We start from the raw sequence: 20,657 nt of genomic DNA, 5'->3' as shown, positions 1-20,657 counted from the left end.
CTCTGGAAGGGACCCAAGCAGTGACAGGGTGAGGAGTTAGCCTGGCTGCCCTCCCACCCGTCACAGCTGCTCTCTTTGGGTTTGAAGGAGGAGGAGGTGACCCATCTGGCTGTGTTCAGTGTAGCTCTATTGCAAGCGAAAGACTGAACCTCCAAGAGGCATAAAGAAACTGGGTCTCATAAAGAAAATGTTTAATCTCACCTTAACCAAAAGGTCCAAAGAAAGGGGCCTTCAGGCATAGCTGGTTCCAGGGCCTTAAATGATGCCCATCCAGTCCCTCAGACCTTTCCTCCCCTCCTCTCCTCCTGTGGGGCTGGCTGGCATTGCAACTAATTTGCGAGGCTGCAGCTACAATGAGTGGATCAGTCAACCTCAGGCTGACACTGAGCATCATGGGCTGGGAGACAGGTGACCACAAGGTGGCAGGTGGGGCAAGAGTCTGGAAGAATTTCTCTGCTGTTCTCTGCAGCCTGAGACCTCCAAAGCCTGTATCAGTCCCATGGGAGGCAGAAGTAATACATGTCCTCAGCTCCAGAGCTCCTATTTTCATTTCTTTTTAAGTCACAGGGTCTCTAGTTTATTTATTTATTTATTTATTTATTTATTTATTTATTTACTAGATTTACCTATTTGAGAGAGAGAGAGAGAGCATGCTCATGCTTAAGCGGGGGGGGGGGCAGAAGGAGAGGGGGATAGAGAATCCCAAGCAGACTCCCCACTGAGTACAGAGCCAGATGTGGGGCTGTATCCCATGACTGAGATCATGAGATCATGACCTGAGCCAGACCGTCACCTGACTGAGCCACCCAGGCACCCCCACTTATTTATTTTTTTTAACTGTCCTTCCTCTTGCCTTGCATGAAACCATTTTTTGTACTTGAGTGCAGTCCCCAGAAGTTACTGTTGGGGCAGTTACACTGGTGTCACAGTCATGATTGTATATGTCGGGGCAGCTCCCCCCTTGGTGCCACATAGCTTCAGAGTGAAAAGGTTGTGATCATCCTTCTCTCCCCACCCCACCCCCAGTCTTACTATTAACAGTTCCAGGAATGGAGGAGACCACGTCGGAGACAGATAAGAATCTTTCTAAGCAAGCATGGGACACCAAGAAGGTAAGAGAGTCCTAAGGGCTTTTAGAAATGATTTTCCTTCTTGATCTTTTTTTTAAGTGTAGCCTGGCCCAAGGTGGAGAATTAGCCTATTGGGGAAGTTTTGCCTTCCCTCAAGTGTAACCTTCACACAGATTTGACCAGTCATATAGGCCCTTTTAACATGAATGGCAGACCTGTCAGGCTGGCAGAAGCGGTGAAAAATGAAAACCCATGTTTGCCATAGTGGAGTGTGTACTAAAAGTGCAGTGGTTCAGAGCTCAGCGTGGCCGCTCCCCAAAAATGCCCAGAGTGCCCAAGAATGACGTGCAAATTCATGAAGCATTCCGGATTTCTGTGTATGGTATTGGCTGTGAACTAGACTTACTGTGGTGACCACTTCACAGTACATACAGCTAGCGAACCATCGTGTGACCTGAAACTAATACAATGTTATAGGTCTGCTATAGCTCAAAAAAAAAAAAGAAGTCAAAGCTATGGAGGTTAAGTGACTTGTCCAAGGCTATGAAGATACTCAGGGTTTAGAACTTGTACCTCCTAATTCTGAGCCTGTGATGTTCCTACTAACCCCTAATATTGGGTCATCATCAATGTTTATAAATGTTGATGGTCATCCTTAAAACTTTTATTCATCTGCACAGTAACTACAACGTTTATTAGATTACAAAGTCTACTTGGAATTTCCAATTGAGTTGGGATTTCTGTATTATTTCCAGGTCCAGAAACAAATTTCTGAAGTTCAACCTATAAAATGTCTAGCGGTAAGATAGAATTTGTGCCATGAATACAGATTTCAAAGAATTTGCATAGAACAAGGTACACTTAAAAAGAGAGCTATTTTGAATATTAAAAAAAAAAAGAACTAAAACCCATTGCTGGTCAAGTTGTGGTGAATGGGGAAGCAACATGAATTGCTCATCCCCTTCAGGGAATCGTAGGGAGGTGACAAATGAGCAAACCGATGTGTTCCTCAAAGGCGTGTTAGAGCTTTTGGAATAAACTGGAAACAACCTGAATGTTCAACAGTAGGGGATTTATAATGAAATTATCCTTTGTCCCTTGTGGAAAGTTCCACATATGTGGAGTAGAGATTTTGTTTTTTAAGTAGGCTCCCTGCCCAGCATGGAGCCCAGTGCAGGGCTTGAACTTATGACCCTGAGATCAAGACCTGGAGTCAGACATTAGGGATGCCTAGGTGGCTCAGTCTGTTAAGTGACTGCCTTTGGCTCAGGTCTCAATACCAGGGGCCAGGGATTGAGCCCCGTGTCAGGCTCCCTGCTTAGCTGAGGAGTCTGCTTCTCCCTCTCATCTCCCTGCTCATGTTCTCTTTCCCTCTCTCTCTCTCTGTTTTTTTCTTTTTCTTTCTTTCTTTCTTTTTTTTTTTTTTTTTAAGATTTTATCTATCTATTTGACAGAGAGAGAATGACAGTGAGAGCAGAGGGAGTGGGAAAGGGAGAATCAGGCTTCACACTGAGCAGGGAGCCTGATGCAGGGCTTGATTCCAGGACCCTGAGATTATGACCTGAGCCAAAGGCAGAGGCTTAACCCACTGAGCAACCCAGGCACCCCCTCTCTTAAAAATAAATAAATCTTAAAAAAAGAAAGAATAGGACGTTTAACCGACTGAGCCACCATTCGCCCCTGGAGTTAGGATTTCTGATGGAATTTTGGAGGCATGAGTGATGCTTCTTATAATACTGTTGTGTGGAAAGAACGGGATAAAGCTATTTGGAAAGGTGTACAACACTTAGAAATGGACAGGCACACCTCATTTTATTGCACTTTTCTTTACTGTGCTGTGTTTTTTTTTACCAGTGGAAGGTTTGTGGCAACCTTGTGTTGAACAAGAACATCGGCACCATTTTTCCAACAGCAATTTTCTCACTTTGTGTCTCTGGGTCACATTCTGGTAATTCTCATGGTAGTTCACGTGTTTTCATTATTATTTTTAAAGATTTTTCAAAAAAAGATTTTATTTTTTTATTTGTCAAAGAGAGGGAGAACACAAGCAGGCAGAGTGGCAGGCAGAGGCAGGGAGAGAAGCAGGCTCCCCACTGAGGAAGGAGCCCGATGCGGGACTGGATCCCAGGACCCTGGGATCATGACCTGAGCCAAAGGCGGCGGCTTAGCTGACTGAGCCACCCAGGCGTCCCAGATTTTTTTTAATCTATTAGAGAGACAGAGAGAGAGAGATGGGGGGAATGGATGGTGAGGAGGGGCAGAGGGAGAAAGAGAGAAAAGCAGACTCCGTGCTGAGCAGGATGCCGGATCTGAGCTGAAGGCAGGTGCGTTTTAACCAATTGAGCCCCCCGGGTACCCCTGTTCTCGTCACTGTATTTGTTGTGTGATGTTTGATTCATGATTACAACTCGCTGAAAGCTCAGATAAATGCTCAGCATATTTAATTAAGGTACATAAGTTTGGTTTTTTTTTTTTTTTTTCATAAGTTTTTTCAGATATAGTGCTGTCACATACTTAACCACTGCAGGAGAGGGTGAACATAACTTTTATATGCACCAGGAAACCAAAAAATTCACTTGTCTTACTTCGCTGTGATACTTATCTTATTGGGGTGGGTCTGGAACAGAACCAGCGTATCTCCCAGATACACCGTCTACACACAGATGCCTGGGGAGATGTGCACGGTGTGGGGGCGGGGAGGGGGGCAGTGTCCTCTCCAGTGGCAGGTGTGGGCGCCACCGGCAGCCCTTATCCCTGTCTACATCTTCCAGTTTTAGATAGAGAACACGTGTGATTTTTGACATGTTCAGGGAAGAAAATAACTCAAAAAGAATTCTACCAACCCCGACAGAATTGTGGTTGCAGAGAGGTGGGTAAGGACAGACATCAGGATCCTTCCGAGTGTTCAGTGTGCCACTGAGCCCTCAAGCGAAAGCGGCGAGTGTCGGTGGAAACACACTTGACATCCTGGGCGTGCGGAGAGGGTAGCAGACCTCAACATCGTGGCCCAGCTTTTAACTGCCTCGTGCGCAGATGCGTTCTGAAGGATGTCGGCAAAGGGATTCCATTGGAGTCACTGGGAGTGGGGTGGCGTTGGGGGGGGCAGGCAATGATGGGTGAGTTTTTAATACTGTTTAGAAATCTGCTGTTATCTCCATAATGTTCATGGGAATGCTTTTGAAAAGATTCTTTAGAAAGTCATTGTCTTCATGCTTTGCAAAAATCCGGTAATGAAGTGAGTGTTTACTCACAGAATTAAGGAGCCCATGGCCAAGTAGAAACCCGTTCCTCTGGCATACTCTGCAGAGGCTTAACCCTCCTGGTCGCACACCACCCCTCAGGATCCCCAATCACTGCTGGCACACCCCCGCCACCTGCCCCCAGCCTCCCCCCACCCCATACATGCTGGGCCTGCGCATAGAGGCTGCCAGCCCAGGCCCCCACTAGTGCACCCACCTTCTTCTAGCTGATAATCCCCAAAGAACACATCAGCCTGAGGGCCTTTGAGGCGGATGGGGAATTAGGGAATGTGACACAGCTGGAGCCCTCACATCAGCACTCGGGGCTCTGTCCAGTCACGTCTGCTGCTGTCTGAAGAGTTCTCTCCTTTGTCCTTGAATGAGAGTCTAGGATCTCTGCCTAGAGCCTGTAGTTCTCAGGTGACCTAGTGGCCCCAGCTCGAGGGCGAGAAACCAGGGCCTTGCTGCCAGCGGGCTTTCCCTGGGACTCCTCCCCAGCCCACAGGGCAGCCAGAGTCTTCGACCTTCGTCCTCAGGTGGTGGGACGTGGGCTCCATGGGTCCCTGTGAGAGCCAGAACTGGGGGACCACTGGTAAGTGAGTCCATTAGGGGCGTGGGCAGCACCCTCTGTGTGTTTGTTGTGCTGTCCCGCTCTCCCCAGGAGCTCTACCGCTCTGATCTAGGAATGGAATGGGGGACCAGCCTTGGGCACCTGGGTTTCCAGTGGTGCCATCGCTGAGCTGGTGTCTGACCCCTGTGGCATGGCCCTGGGGTTTTCAGGTGTAGAGTAGACAAGGCACGTTCTCCCTCAAATGTCTGTTCTGACAAGGGACCTCGTCACCTCTGTCCGCTGCCCCCACCTTAGGGGCAGGCGGAGCTAGGCTAGGATGTGCCTGTTGCCCCCAAGGGCAGGTGCTGGTGGTGGGAGCGGTAGAGACTCCTCTGCGTATGACTCTTGCTTTTGCCCCTGCACACGTCCAGGACAGGCCCCTTGGCTTTGAGGCTGCCTAGTTCTGGTTTGTGAGACATCGTGGGACCTTATAAACTTCCCCTCTTGCTGGCATGGTCAGCTGCGCCCCAAGGAGCCACGGTGCGTGAGGAGGCCCACTCATCCTCTATTGTCTTTTCTTTCAGGCGGGGTCCAGGCCCAAGTCCTGCGAGGTCCCCGGGATCAAGTAAGTGTCAGCAGGGCTCTCCCTGCATGCCCAGGGCTGGTGGGGCTGCTCCGATGAACCCCGGGCTTCCCGTCTGCTCAGGAGGCTACAAGTCCTATAAGAGGACTGCCCCGCGCTGGCGGCTGTCTAACAACCCTCACTGGGTGGGGGAAGAAGGGGCCCTCCTTCCCGTCCCTGCATGCAGGGACTGAGCCCTCTCTCGCCTCCACTCAGCCTCAGCTGGCGCGCTTGTCAGCCCCAGCCTGTCCCAGGCCAGGAGGACCCTCACCCCAGCCCCCTCTCCTGCGTAGATAGGTTGTTTCCCAAGGTCCCACTGGAGGTGTGGGCCAAACATGGCAGCACCTGATCCCAGGGTACCATTCTCTGCCTCCTGATGTTTTTGGGCCAGTCTCCCCCCACCCACCCCCTCACCCCCCACCACAGCTCTTGGGGGAGAATGGGCCGGGGCGAGAGCTCACCTCCCCCCCTCTGTCTGGCCTTCCCCCCAGCATCTTTCCATCCGCTGACCAGGAAAACACTACAGCCCTGATCCCTGCCACCCACAACACAGGGGGCTCCCTGCCCGACCTGACCAACATACACTTCCCCTCCCCCCTCCCGACCCCGCTGGACCCTGAGGAGCCCACCTTCCCCGCGCTCAGCAGCTCCAGCAGCACCGGCAACCTCGCAGCCAACCTGACTCATCTGGGCATCGGCGGCGCCAGCCAGGGTAAGGCCAGGCCAGGCGGGGGCAGGATTGCCTTCCCCGGCAGAGCGCAGCAACTAGCGGAATGATGATTTGGCAAGGTGCCCTCCAGAATGCCGGGTACCAGGTGGGAGCTAGAACCTATCCCAGGGGCTGGGCATTTCCCAGTACTGCCTGGGAAGGCATCCCAGGTGGAGGGCACACAACCTGGAGGTGGGAAAACTCCCAGTGTCCCCAGGGATCAGACAGTGGTTCTGAGGGGAAACTGGGTGAGTCCAGAACATTCTAGGAGGGGAGCCCCCAAGGGTTTCACTTGTGGGGTATACCGGGCTTTTCCCCTGCCTCTCCTTGTCCTCAGCTCTTCATGGAGGGACGGTACCAGGCCTGACCTGCTCCGTCCACACTCCCTCTTGCCCAGTGGCTGACGGTGTCCCCTGCTTGGGACACTCCAGCCCAGGCCATGTCCATGGGGACATCCCATGGGCCCATCACCTTCCTCATAGCTTCCGGTGCTGCCCTAGTGCTCCTCCCCTAGGGATGAGCAGCTCTGTTTCCCAGTGGCTTGCCTTCTTCTCTTGCCTGCCCTGACCTGTGGATGCATCCCCTTAGCCCCACCATTAAGGACCCAGCCCAACCTGGAGCTCCTCCACCTTGCATGGCCTCCACCTGTCTGCCCTCCATCCGAACCCCATCCTCTTCTTACCCAGAATCCCTTTGTGACTCTTGTCTGCTCAGCACCTTGCACGGGTCCTCATCTACCTCCCAATGAAAACCCGAGACCCCTGGGGCCTAGGAAGTCCAGTTCACCCTCCAACTTGGTCTCCGCCCCCACCCCTACCTCTGTTGCCTACACCATCTTCTGTCCAGCCAAGCAGGGCCTTGACACATGCTGCCCCTCTCCCACAGTCCTCCTCTTCCTCCAGGTGGCTGCAGAGCCCCTCACCCACTCCATCCCCACTTATACCTCCTCTTCTTGGTGAGCCATCTTGGTCCCCTGCCCACACAGCCTTATCCCCGGTCTCACTCGGCACTGCTTTTCTGCATTCACCTGTTGCTCTTGAGTCACTCCTTTGCTCAGGCCGAGCTCTCCTGTGTCCCCACTAAGACTCCGCTGTCCCCAAGTTCCTGCTGTCATTCTGCACCCATGTGGACTGTGGGATGTGTGGGTTTGCATCCAGGGAGGAGATAAGGCAGCCCCAACAGCCTTGTGGCGGGACAGGCAGGATGGGCTATGGGGGGACCCCTCTGTGAGTCCGCACATGTCAGGACTTGGCAGCCAGTGCGAGCACAACGTTGCTGTGCCCTCTGTCCCGCCTGGAAGCCAGTGCTCATCCCATCCATCTGCGTGTCACACCTCTGCCCCAGGTGTGATGGGCAGCACCATGCGGGGTTTCGTCTGGGAGAACCACGTGCTCCAGTTCACATCTGCTACAGCCCTTCTGGCTCCGCAGGGAGAACGGGCTATCGGGAGGGGTGGCAGTGCCAGGGCAGGGCCCCATCAGACGTTCTAGAGAGACTTCCAGGTGAAGTTGGCTGGCTTGGGAGCTGGGTCAGTATGGGGAGCAGAGGACTTGAGGAGCCTAGAGTCATTCCTGGCTTTGGTGCTGATGGGGCAAAAGTCAGGGCAGGGGTGCCAAGAATAATGTAGGTGTTCCTAGGATTCTAGACAAGAACATAGAAGCTGGCACAGTACAAAGGGGAGCAAGACCCTGGCCTAACACTGAGGCTTTGTTCCTGCTTGTGCACCCCTGGCCCCGTGCCCACCCAGGTTCAGCCACTAGGCAGAGGGCACTAGCCCCTGCTGTACTCCCCCCAGCCCCAGGAAGGCCTAGAAGACAAAATGAGCAAATACAGGAGAGCCTGGGACTGACGGCCTCCTGAGAGGTGGGTGGGCAGGCAGCACCCACACAGGCCTGCACGAAGCAAGAAATCAGAAGGTTGGCTCTGGGGATGCCGGTGGGGGGCCCCTTGTGCAGATACCGCTGTTTCCTGGCCCCCCGTCTTTCTCCTCACGTCTCGCCGTGGCCTCTAGAGCACTACCCCCTCCTCCAGAGGGTCCTTGGCAGCCCCCAGCACCCGCCCGGGAGCTGTGCACCTCCGGCCCACGCCGAGTCTAAACAAGCACAGGAAAACACAACACATGTGAAAGCCATAGACGCGGGAACAAGCGCAGACCCCGAGTTTGGGGCCCAGACCCTGGCCCGCCTGGCTGGGAGCGTCAGCCCAGTAATGTCTGACATGTGTTCGGTTGTTTGCGAACCTGCCGCTCGAGCAGCTCGCCTGGCAGGGGCTTCACTTTCTGGGCGCATTTTAAATCAGGCCGAGCCGCCGGCCCCTGGCACACGTGGAGATCACCCCCCCCCCCCCACTAGCCCACCCGCCAGTCAGAACGTGAGCCCCTCAAAGAAAAATGGGAGGTGTCCGCCGCCAGGGAGACAGCGGCCCCTCTCGTCCTCTTGAATATTTGCTGAGGTCGTTTTCCTGGTCGTCGGCCAGAACCCGGAGGAGGGCAGGCCCGGGTCCTCCTTCCTGGCACAGCTCCGAGGCCTGCCGGCCCCGCACACAAGGCTTGCGTGCCTGAGGCTGGGCCCCTGCCACCTGGCTTGCCCTCCCCTGGCAGCTCTCCCTGCCCGCCCCAGACTTCCCTTCCAGCTGGCCTCACTCCTTTTCCCAAAGGTGATCCAGGTTGCCAAAAGGAATTCAACAGCAAGGCGTCTGTCCACCCTCCTGGCCCAACTGGCCTCTCCCAGGGTGGTGGCCCTCCCAGTGTGAGACCAGGAGCTCACCCTGCAGCCCAGCAGAGGATTAAAAACCCCCTTGTATTCTGGATAGACAGAGGCTGGCAGCGCAAGCACAGATGCAGCCTGCCAGTGTATTTTGTCTGGCCTGTGGTTGCGTGCGTGATGTCTGAATCAACATGTAAAAATCAGGACTAAGTACATGTTAAGACTTGGGATTTCTGGCTTCTCTTGAAGAATTGGAAGGCCCAGCAGTGGTGGGTCGAGGTTCTGTGCCTTGAGATGGTCCGGTTTGCCCCCAGCCCCTGTTGCTCCCCTGACCCTGTCTCTCCTGGCCTTTGCTTCTGCTGCTACTGGGTCCTGACATCACTGCTCCCTGGGTGTAGTGTGTTCTCAGCCTGGGGACATAAGGGCCGTGGATGCTCAGAGAAGGAGCAGCCTGTGGGCCTGATCTGAATGTCTTCCTACCAGATATCTCCTGGACTCTGCCTACTCAGGCTTCCTGTCCATGCTGTGCGTGCAGCAGCATAATTCTGGGGCCCAAGGTCTGTGCATAACCTGGAAACTGGGGCTCTGCCTTAGGAGCCCTCCGAGGTGCCAGGCCCTCCTGCGATGCACGGCTGAGTGGAGCTGCCAGGGCGACTGAGGGGAAGTGCAGGCGTGACCAGGCTTGCCTTGCACAGTGAGCAGCCTCCTTGGGTAGAGGGAAGGCTGCCCATCCTCTCCCCTCGGTGCATGCTGGGTGTGCTCCCACTGACCTGGGAGCCCGCTCTCTCACCTGCTGGAACCAGGTTGATCTGATGCCCTTGGCAGGTTGGGCCCAGCCACCCTGGGTGAGTCAGGCCCCTGCATTGGCCTTAACTGCAGGCTGGACTGTCTTCTGAGCTTGCTCCCAGCCTCACCAGGAGCCTCACAGTGAACTCTTGAGGGTGGCTGTTACCATCTCCATCTCAAGGATAAGGACACCAAGTCTGGGAGATCAAGCCAAGCCCCCAGGGCTCTCCTAGGCATCATCAGGAGGCCTGTTGCCTCCCTGGCACAGTGCCCCAGGATGGGGCAGGCCCCAACTGCTGCCACACTGAACTTGACCTCAGCTCCTTCATGACAGACGCATCCAGGGATAGGATTGCTGGGGGAGGGGCGCAGGGTGAGGGAAAGTTCAACACGGAGCCTTCCTGACGGAGCTCAATCAGGAACGTAGGTATTGTAAGAAGGTAGAGAGTGATTGAGTTTCCAGCAGGACTGGTGGTTCAGCATGGGGAGCACAGAAGGTGGAGAGGTGTGGGGGGAGGGGCCAAAGGAGCAGTTATAGGAAGGTACAGTTTTGTTGGAGGAGGATAAGGAGAGCATGGGGCTTTAGAGAAACTGCAGCCTCTGGACAGGACCAGCTTTCTTTTTTCTTTTTCTTTTTAGGTATTTTATTTATTTGAGAGCAAGCGCACACACACTAGCCAGGGAGGGAAGCGGGGGCAGAGGGAGAAGCAGACTCCCAGCTGAGCAGGGAGCCTGACTTGGGCCAGATCCTAGGATCCTGGGATCATGCATGACCTGAGCCAAAGGCAGACGCTTAACTGACTGAGCCACCCAGGCACACCCAGGAGCAGCTTTCTTGAAGCTAACCCACCCCCAAGCCAGTGTAGGCAAAAAAGGGCACTGATTATCTCCCCAAACCAGGAAGCTCCAGTTAGGCCGGATGCAGGGCTCAGGTGCTGCCTCTACCCCTCAGCACCTGATTCTCCTGCTGGCTCTTCCACTTGCAGCCATGTGATGCCCCTTCCTACACAGCTCCAGATGTCACTCCTTAGAGTTCATCAAAAGTCCCAGGGCAGGCTCTCATTGGGCCAGTCTGGTAACATGTCCATCTGGGAGCCAATCATGTGGTCCAGAAGCAGGGAAGTGCTGATTGGCAGGGCCTGTGGATCACACCCCTCTTGGAGGGATGGTAGGATCAGTGGGAGAGTGTTGACCAACATGGGGATAGGTCAGGAAGGAGAACAGAGCCCACACTAGTCTGGGGCCTTGGAGGGGGCACCCTGGGTTTGGTGATAAGGACACAGTAGATTTTGTCTGATTGATTGGGCTGTTCTTAGCAGTGATCGTGGTGTTTGAGCGGCCCTCTGGAGGCTAGAGTCATGCCCGCCCTTCTCTCCTGTCCTCCCTTTCAGGGATGAGCACACCAGGCTCCTCACCGCAGCACCGCCCGGCTGGCGTCAGCCCGTTGTCCCTGAACACAGAGGCGAGGAGGCAGCAGGCCCAGCAGGTGTCATCCACCCTCTCCCAGCTGTCACCCATCACTCAGGTGTGAGGGCCTGGTGGGGTGGGGGAGGTGTGGCCAGCTCTACCTCTCTGGGAGACCTCCCCATCCTCCCTGGGGGTCATAGACTCCTGAAGACAAAGGTTCCCAATGCTTTTGGCTGTTTGTAAGATTTTCAAACACACGGAAATGGGAGTGTTTTCTGGCCTGTGTGTTTTCTGTGTGTGTTTTCTTGTCCTGGAACCTCCCATACCTGTCACGGGCGGATTCGTGTGACTGAGCATTCTTCATTGTGCTACTTTCCCTTGAGGATCTAGTTGAAATTCTCTGAAATAAAAGTTTAGAGTTATTTTGTTAAACATTTTTTTAAAGATTTTATTTATGTATTTGTCAGAGGGAGCACACACAAGCAGTGGGGAGCGGCAAACAGAGGGAGAAGCAGGCTCCCTGCCGAGGAAGGAGCTCGATGCAGGACTCGATCCCAGAACTTCCGGGATCACGACCCTAGTCGAAAGCAGACGCTTAACCAACTGAGCCACCCAGGCACCCCTAGAAAGCTTTTTGTTTGTTTTGTTTTTTGTTTCAGTTTACCGTAATTTTGTTTCATTTGCTTTTTTGGTAGCTCGTGTGTGTTCAGGATGAAAGGATAACCTTTCATCTAGGTTATCCATTGTGCTGGCATACGATCATTCATAGCACTCATAATCACTTTTCTGAAGTCTATAGTAATATTCCCACTTTCATTTTTGATTTCAGCAATTTGATTCTTTTTTACTTAGTTTATGCCCACAAAACAAGTTAGGAAGTGTTCCCTCTTCATCTGTTTTTTTCCTTTTTGGGGTGGGGGAAGTGTTTGAAAAGCACTGGTGTTGTAAACTCTTTAAATATTTAGTAGAATTCACCAGCAAAGCCACTGGTCTGAGCTTATCCTTATGGGGAGGGTTTTTCTTTTTGAAGTTTTCATTTAAATTCCAGTTAGGGAGCATACCGTGTTGTAGTCGTTTCAAGTGTGCAGTACAGTGATTCATCACTTCCACACATCACCCTGTGCCCATCACAACACGTGCCTCCTTAATCCCCGTCACCTGTTTCTCCCATTCCCCCACCTACCTCCACCTCTGGTAACCAGTAGCTTATTGTCTGTAGTGGAGTCTGTTTTCTTGGTTTGTCTGTCTGGCTCTCTCTTTCTCTCTCTTGCTTGCTTGTTCTGTTTCTTAAATTACACGGATGAGTGAGATCATGGGGTATTTGTCTTTCTCTGATTGACTAATTTCGCTTAGCATTACAGTCTCTAGGTCCACCCATGTTGTTGCAAATGGCAAGATTTCAACTTTTTTTAATGGCCGAATAATATTCCATTGTTTATATACCACACCTCCTTTACCCATTTATCAATCAGTGGACACTCGAGCTGCTTCCATGATTCAGCTCTTGTAGGTAATACTGCCATAAGCACTGGGGTGCATGTATCCCTTTGAATAAGTGTTTTGGTGTATCTTTGGGTAAATCCCTAGTAGTGCAGTTGCTGGATGGTAGGGTAGCTCTGTTTTGAACTTCCTGAGAAACCTCCACACTGTTTTCCATGGTGGCTGCCCCAGTTTGCATCCCCACCAACAGTGCAGGGCTCCCCTCTCCACGTCCTCACCAACCCCTGTTGCTGCTTGTGTCATTGACTTTAGCCATCGTCACAGGGGTGAGGTGATACCTCACTGTAGCTGTGATTTGCATTTCCTTGATGGTGAGTGATGTTGAGCGTCTTTTAACGTGTCAGTTGTCATCTCTATGTCTTTTTTGGAAAAATGTCTATTCATGTCTTCCGCCCATTTTTTAATTAGATTATTCATTTCTTGGGTGTTGAGTTTTGTAAATTCTTCCTGTGTTTCGGAAACTAACCCTTTATCAGATATGTCATTTGCAAATATCTTCCCTTGGGAGGTTTTTGATTATTGATTTAGTCTCCTTTCTTGGTGTAGGTCTATTCAGATTTTCCATTTTTTTCTTGAATAAGTTTGATAGTTTGTGTTTTTCTAGGAATTTGTCCATTTTTTTAATCCCTGAAAGATAATATTTTTGGTGTTTTGTTTTGTTTTGTTTTTTGATTGAGTAAAGCAATAGAAGTTTGTTAAGTAAAGATACAGAAAAAGCTCTCCAGAGTGAGAGGGGTCCCAACAGGGTCACCCACCAGGGACCTTCTGAGCCTGAGTAGGTACAGAAGGGGGTGCCCACCTTTCCGTGTGGGGCACAGCTGGAGGAAAGGCTCATTGGGAGCAGAGCACTTACAGCTGGATTAGAAGTCCAGGCCCCATCCAGCTGTAGCCTAACCCTCTGTGACCCTGGGCAAGGTCTGCCCTCTCTCAGCCTGTGCTTTCCCAGTCCAGGCTCTGGATGTCCCTTTGTTTACCTGTGACATCTTTGGTGAGCATGTCAAGCATGGGGTGTTCCCAGGGACCAGGTATTCCCAGCCTGGCCCCTCCTGTCTCGTGGCCTCCCCCCTGATGCCCTCCTCTTCCCCCAGGCTGTGGCCATGGATGCCCTGTCTCTGGAGCAGCAGCTGCCCTACGCCTTCTTCACCCAAGCAGGCTCCCAGCAGCCGCCGCCGCCGCAGCCCCAGCCCCCTCCACCGCCGCCACCCGCGTCCCAACAGCAGCCACCCCCGCCACCCCCGCAGGTGCCCGTCGGCCTCCCCCCAGGCGGCCCCCTGATGCCAAGTGCCAGCTTGACGCGGGGGCCCCAGCTGCCCCCACTCGCGGTCACGGTACCGTCCTCTCTCCCCCAGTCCCCCCCAGAGAACCCAGGCCAGCCACCAATGGGGATCGACATTACCTCGGTAAGCCCAGGATGGGGTTTTGAGGGGCCTTGCTGGGGCGGTTGGGGGGGCTCATGTAGGAGTATCCCAGAGGCTGTGGGGGCCCCCACTGGGCTCCCAAGACCCAGAGACACTCAGGCATCTGGCTGAAGCTTCCTCAAGGTTCCACTTCAAGGCCAACTTGGCCAGGGGTCAGGGCTGAAGCAGATACTGCTGGGCTGAGGTCGTCATCTCATGTGTATAGATGGGGAGGCTGAGATACAAGCAGGGATCATTTGACCCAAACTTCACTCGAGATGGGCCACCTGTGTCTGGCTGCCAAGGCTCCCCCCCCATGGTCCTTGAAGCCCAGTGCTTCAAGCTTTCCCACCTGAAATGGCTCCTTGGAGGCGGGGAGGACGCAGAGCTCTTAGGGCCTGGGGACAGATTCTGGGAGCCTGAGGCACAGGGGGAACTTGGAGGAGAAGGGATAAAGCTCCCCTGTGGTTTAAGCAGCATGGTGCAGGGGCCCAGAGGTGCAGGGTAGCCCACGGGCCTGGGCCTGGGTCTGGGCTCAGGGAAATGGGTGCTAGGTTTTGACCTCTGCACCCCCAAAGCTTCTTGTTCTGGCTTTTGCCCTGGTGTCAAGGGGCTAATCTTTGGCCATATCCAAGGAATAGGGACCACATTTGGGGTACAGCAAGCCCTCTCCACTCAGGCCATTGGCTGTCAACCCCAAGATAAATGTCTTCAGACTATCTTGTGCTCTGCAAAGACTAGACCCCCCTGAGTTGGGCAGCCTGGTTGAATGGAGACCTGTTTCCAAGCTGCTCTGACCCCTCATAGGGCAGACCCTAGGGGTCCCCGGCCAGGAAAGTGTGCAAGCCTTTCCTTTGTCAGACACACAGCTGGTATGGGAGCAGTCCTGATGGTGGAGCCTGCCTGGGGGCACCTCATTCCCTGAGTGGTGCCTCACTTCTAAGCTGGGCAGACAAGGGAGGCATGGGTGTCTGGGCCAGGGGCACAGATATCACCACCCCAGTCTTGCAGGCCAGCACATCTGCACCCAGGCACCTTCACCAGGGACTTCCTGACTTCCTTGGGGGAGGGGCTCTGGTGGCCACTTCCTTGGGTTTGTGCTGACTCAGCCAAATAAGGAGAATGTCCCTCTGGACATTTTCCTCTTTTCAACCCTGAAAAGGCCCGGGCCAGTCATTGCCAAGTGACCATGCTAGTGCTTCCAGCACTGATCCCTGTTAACTGAGCCCCCGTGCCGCCCCTCCCCTCATGCTCCACCCCTGTCCCAGACTACTTGGAACGGGCCACTGAGGAAATGGAGACCGAGTGCTTATGGGGCCCTGGGCTGGTCCTCTGGGTCTCAGTGAACAACAGGCCCGGAGAAGTCAGGCAGCCTGTCCAAAGGCACACAGCATGTCCTGGCTAGACTGGGAACAGAGCAGGGCCTAAATCCAGGTTCCCAATGCCGCCCATCCTGTCCCTGGGGAGAAGCCAAGCCACCCCCTACACCACCCCCACTCCTTCAGGTGAGGAGGTTGCTACCCCGTGGAGGTCTCAGGACAGCATACTCATCAGGCTTGTCTCCAGTGACGCTGCTGATCGAGACTTCCCAGTGCTGGCTGTCCTGCAGTGTGCCCCAGATGGCCTTTGCTGTCAGTTCCACCAGCCCTCAAGGTGGGCAGGACGTGCCCGCGCCCAGGGCTGGAGCTCAGAGAGCCGAGGGTGCTGCCCGGAGTCGGCAGGCAAGGCAGCACCTCCCTGCCCTGCCCTGGGCCTCCTGTGCCCTGCTGAGTGTGGGTGTGTTTGTACACACGTGTGGCAGTGTGCACAATATGTGGGTGTAGGTTGCGTTCATGTGGGTGCTCTGGAGCCCACTGTGCCCCTCCCACAGCCCTCCAGTGTGATTCCAGGAAGCTGGATTCTCTTGACACCACACCCCTGGAGCCCCAAAAGGTGCCAGGCTCAGACTGGGTTCAGGGACCCACACTTCTGGCAGGTGCTCCCCTGCCAGGTGGAGGGGGCCGTCTTTGGTGGGGGTGGCCAGTGGGGAGCAGCCAATCCTAGGACACCAGGCCTGGGGCCCCTCGCGCGTCCTGACCTGTCTGTCGTCACAGGCGCCGGCCCTGCAGCAGTACCGCGCTAGCGCCGGCTCCCCGGCCAACCAGTCTCCCACCTCGCCTGTCTCCAATCAAGGCTTCTCCCCGGGGAGCTCCCCGCAAGTAAGGGACGCCGCCTCCCCTCTCCCAGCGGCCTGCACTCCAGCCCCAGCATCGATCCCCCTGCCTTCTGTGCTGCGCGCGCCTCATTCCATCCCATCTCGTCCAGTCGGGTGGGGCCGGGAGCAGAAGGCCCTGCACGCCTCCCCTGGCCCAGCCCAGGAGCTGCCACATTCCCTCTGTGTCTCTGTGGCCTCTGCGGAGACCCTCGCCTAGAAGTGGCAGGCTCCTCACTCGCATTAGTGATCTCAGTATTGGCCCCACCCTGGTCCCTTGCCTGGCAGGCAGGGACACCTCCATGTGTGGCTCAGAGCATGTGTCCCACAGCCCCTGCACCCGTGCACCCGTGTCCCCGCCCCCCGCACCTGCCCACACGAGGCTCTCAGTTGGGGGGGGGGGTGTTCTCCTCCCACTTTGGGGGGAGTAGCTGAGGTGACAGCTGGCCTGTGGGTGGGGCCCCGACTCAGGTTCTCCTGTCTGCCTCGCTGGAAGGCGGGTCCTCACAGGAAGCTTCTCTGAGTGGTAGTGCAGCCTCTCAGGGCCTTCTGTCCCCGTCTCAACAGATGAGGAGACTGAGGCTTTCTCAGGCAGTGGAAGGGCTTGACCACATCATCAGACTTGGCTTTCCGCCCAACACCATTGGACCCCAGTTTCTGATGCACGTATATGCACACATACCCCCCCCTGGGTTCCTCAGAATTTGCCTTGGTGCCGCTTTCAACCCGTGGCCGAATTCCATCTGGAACATTCCACCAGAGGAGAAGAGGTGCCCACAGAATTTCATCTGGGCTCGAAATTTCCATGCTGCAGAGCCTCCTCAGGACCCTGCCACTCCATCTGCAAAATGTCACCAAGCTGAGAGACTCCCAAGAGCTGCTGCCATAGGGCAGTGCCCGAGGCTCAAGCCTCATTCTTGGCCTAGAGGGCAATAGGACTTTCCTTCCCTGCTAAAGAAGGGAGAGGAGCTGTCCTACCAGGCAGGACCATGCAAGAATAATGTCGGGCTCCAGGGCACATGCCCTTCTGTCCCCATATCCCCAGTTCCCAGAAATATACCCAAATTGGGCCCTGTGTTGAGATTGTGGGTGTCCTGTTCAGGAAGGCTGCCCTCATGGTCTAATCTGCCATAGGAGGGCTCCTGCTGGGACCATCGGTGTACAGCTTCTTGCTCCACAGCCAGGTGGGCAGGGTATTAGTGAGCTCAGAGAAGCCAGAGGTCGGCCTGGTGTCTGCCAGCTCTAGACCCATCCATGTGGGCTCTCAGTTCTGTGGCTCCCGAAAAGTGTCTTGTCGGGTCTCATGGTGTCACAGGATGCTGAGGGAAGGGAGAAGCAAGTCCAGGCAGGGGAAGGAGCAGGTGCCGCCTGTTCCTGGGGCTGGACCTTGACTCATGTCCCTTTTTACATAGGAAGCAGGACAGGAATTTAAGGGTGGAGCGGATCTCTTGGGAGAGGTTTGCGTAGACCAAAGTGGGTTTGTCTATCCTAGGCAGGAAGTGTGTTGTCATCTCGTCAAGCCCACGTCTGTGTGTCTGTCAGTCTGTCCATCCATTCACTGGGTGCTGGCGAGGGAGGTGGGCCGCTTAAGAGGCTGTGAGGGCTTTTAGGTTGTCCGGACTCAACCAGACCTGGGCTTAAGATGGCCCAGAGGCTCGCTGGGGGGCAGACTGTGCTGGGTGGAGGCCAGGCCTGGCTTCGCACTGCAGCTGGGGCTCTATGTTGCATTCGGTGGCCCTATGGGCCAGGACCTCCCATCCACAACCTCCCCAGCCTCTCAGGTACACGTTCTATCTGTCTGACCATACCCTGGCCCTTAGGCAGCTGGCCTTCGGTACTGTGTTCCTCCCTTCCACTCTGAGTGGACCCTTCTGGCAAAGTCTAATGGCAACTTCACAAAAGAAACCTTAGCCTGGGTGCCCTGCTTGTGGCCGCCCCTTTGAGGCCAAGGCCGTGGAGATACACAGAGATAACCCATAGACACAGATAACCCAGGACAGGAAGCAGGTCTCCTTTATGGGGAAACCCAGCCACAACCTTGCAGCTCCCTTTTCCAAACCTGAAGCTGGCTGTATTTAGGGCAAAGTGGGCTTTTTGCCACATGGGGCTGTTTTTCTTTCTGCTCTCAGCTCACTCACCAAGGAGGAAGCAGAGTTGGGTCTGGGCTGCGGATGTGTTTCCTGAGGCCTGGTGCCGCGGGTGAGGTCTGGCCACACTGTCCCTCCCTTGCACATTCCACCAGGCTCTATCCTGCCATCTCTCGCTGGCATCATGGGAGTAGGCAGGGGCTCCCAGCTCCTGTCCTGTTGTCTCTACTGCCTGTGAGGGTCCCCAGTCCCCCGCTCTTCTCCCAGCAGCAGACCTGGCCCCCGGCTGGCCTTGGAAGAGCAGGAGGTGGGCTCCCTGCCCACCTATGGGCCCTGGGGTCCCCCAGGCAGCAGTCAGGGGGAGATAGCCGGGCAGGGGGCTTTCCGTGTAACTGTCCTGTGCTCGCTCAGCCAGCATCTGGCTCCGTATACCCGTCCTGTCCACGTGTATCTGGCCTGCCATCATGTCCCATGTCTCCCTGGGGGCCTGACAAGGGTCACCAAGTGCACTGCCCATCCTGAAATTCAAAACACCTCCCTCCTTGGCCCCCCACGTGTTTTCCTCTGGAACTTGTTGGGGGGGTTTCCTGATCCCTGTGGGCCCCCTGTCCTCTATCCGATGGCAACAGGGTCACCCGTACTTGGGCTCAAGCAGAGGAGATGGGGATGGTGCCTTGGCTCTTGGGGTAGAGAGGCCCTCCAGGAGCAGGCGGTGGAAAGAGGCATCCTGAGATGGGGGGCACCTCTCCTTCCTGGAAGGTGTGGGCTCTCTCCCAGGAGGCGTGTGAAAGTTGCTCAACCTCCTTTTTCCTGAGTGCCCTCCAGGAGGTTCCAGGGGCTTCCCTATGGGCACAAGCAGCCTGTGGGAGGCCCCCCATCCCGGCAGCCCCCGACCTGGTTTTGGGGACCATGATGACAGCAGGCCTTTCTTCTGTCTGCAGCACTCCTCCACCTTGGGCAGCGTGTTTGGGGACTCGTACTATGAGCAGCAGATGGCGGCCAGGCAGGCCAATGCTCTGTCCCACCAGGTGAGCGGGTGCCCGGGTCACAGCGCCCACAGCAGACGCTCACCCGGACCCCGCCCGCCCCTCGGGCGTGAGCTTCGCTCCTAAGGCTCCCTCCTGTCTCCAGGCCTTGGAGGGGGTGGCTTGGCTTGGCCTCCCCGGGCGCTTGTGCCACGCCCACAGGATGAGGCCAACAGCAGGGGGCGGGGGGGAGGGCAGCAAACAGGGACAGGCAGCTGCTGTAGCATCGCCTCAGCGTGGGCCGTGCATGTGGGTTTGCCCGGGAGGTGGAGCTGGCTTTGCGTGGAAGCAGGGTCAAGGGCATGTGGGCATGAGAAGGGTTGGTCGCTTACTGGAGCAGGTCACTCACCCATCCATCCTTCCATCAATCCATCCATCCAGCAAGCCCTGAAGGGGCAGTGTGTGGACAGGCCCGGGAAGGGTCAGAGATGGAGGAGGGGGAGACCCTAGACCATACGGTCTCCTAGTCAACAAGCCCTCTGGGCATAGGCACTGGGCATCCCCCTGAGGAGCTGGTCCCGGCGGCTGCCGGCTGCAGAACGGACCAGCCAGCAGCAGGCAGGGCCTCAGCAGGGCCGGCCTCATGCCTGTGTGCTTCCACCCCCCAGCTGGAGCAGTTCAACATGATGGAGAATGCCATCAGCTCCAGCAGCCTGTACAGCCCGGGTTCGACGCTGAACTATTCGCAGGCGGCCATGATGGGCCTCACGGGTAGCCATGGGAGCCTGCCGGACACGCAGCAGCTTGGCTACCCCAGCCACAGCAGCATCCCCAACATCATCCTCACAGGTGAGGCGCCCCTGGCTGTGGCATCCTGGGGCTGGGGAGGGCTACTCTTGGGCACAGTGCCTCGATTGGGCCTGGCAGCTGCAAAGGGCCTCATCCCCAGGAGAGATGTCCCTGCCCTGCAGGATGAGCCATGCCATGACCAGGCCAAAGGGAGTCAGACCCCACTGATCTTGACCTGTTGCTGGACTGTGTGGAATGGGCCCTGGGGGACACACTGCACACTGGACCAGGCTTCCTGTGTCCCGTGCTCAGAGCAAGGACAGGACAGAGCCGGTCACTCACCCCGCCCTGTGTCCTCTGCCCGGGTCCCTCTGCCCCATTAGCTGAGTGTACTAGGGTCACAGGTAATGGGGATGGGCCCTGCCCGGCAGGGCTCTTGCCATGCAGCCAACATACCTGCAACCGCCCCGACACTGCAATGAGCAGCCCGAGCGAAGTATATGTAAACAGGTCCCTGCTCCGTGCAACAGAGAACCCAGACCCTTTGCTGCCCCCGCCCTACCCTGTGGGTTCTGGATTTTACCGAAAGAAGCATTATCTTATAAGCCAGCACTGTCTGATTGAGAGTGACACCCCCTGG

At 55.5% G+C, this 20,657-nt stretch overlaps 1 protein-coding gene across 9 annotated transcripts in view; it reads left to right on the top strand.

Annotated features, from left to right (window-relative positions):
- CRTC1 (CREB regulated transcription coactivator 1) overlaps nt 1-20,657 on the top strand; it is a 78,066-nt gene that overhangs the window by 51,118 nt on the left and 6,291 nt on the right. For 2 of the 9 annotated variants that reach the window (XM_013060611.2, XM_013060612.2), the window contains 9 exons: nt 1,027-1,112; nt 5,444-5,484; nt 5,973-6,193; nt 11,073-11,206; nt 13,677-13,988; nt 16,079-16,183; nt 18,306-18,380; nt 19,205-19,291; nt 19,897-20,077. In XM_013060611.2, coding sequence (XP_012916065.1) covers nt 1,027-1,112; nt 5,444-5,484; nt 5,973-6,193; nt 11,073-11,206; nt 13,677-13,988; nt 16,079-16,183; nt 18,306-18,380; nt 19,205-19,291; nt 19,897-20,077 — 1,242 coding nt within the window. The remainder of the gene's footprint in view (nt 1-1,026; nt 1,113-5,443; nt 5,485-5,972; nt 6,194-11,072; nt 11,207-13,676; nt 13,989-16,078; nt 16,184-18,305; nt 18,381-19,204; nt 19,292-19,896; nt 20,078-20,657) is intronic. The other 7 variants (XM_004760922.3, XM_004760923.3, XM_013060613.2 and 4 more) reach the window with 5 other exon arrangements.

This window comes from Mustela putorius, unplaced genomic scaffold (assembly GCF_011764305.1).
Source record: "Mustela putorius furo isolate JIRA1106 unplaced genomic scaffold, ASM1176430v1.1 tig00000095_pilon_pilon_pilon, whole genome shotgun sequence".
Classification (NCBI taxonomy): Eukaryota; Metazoa; Chordata; class Mammalia; order Carnivora; family Mustelidae; genus Mustela; species Mustela putorius.
Note: the sequence above shows the minus strand (reverse complement) of the source record. Positions and strands in the feature narration are given on the sequence as shown.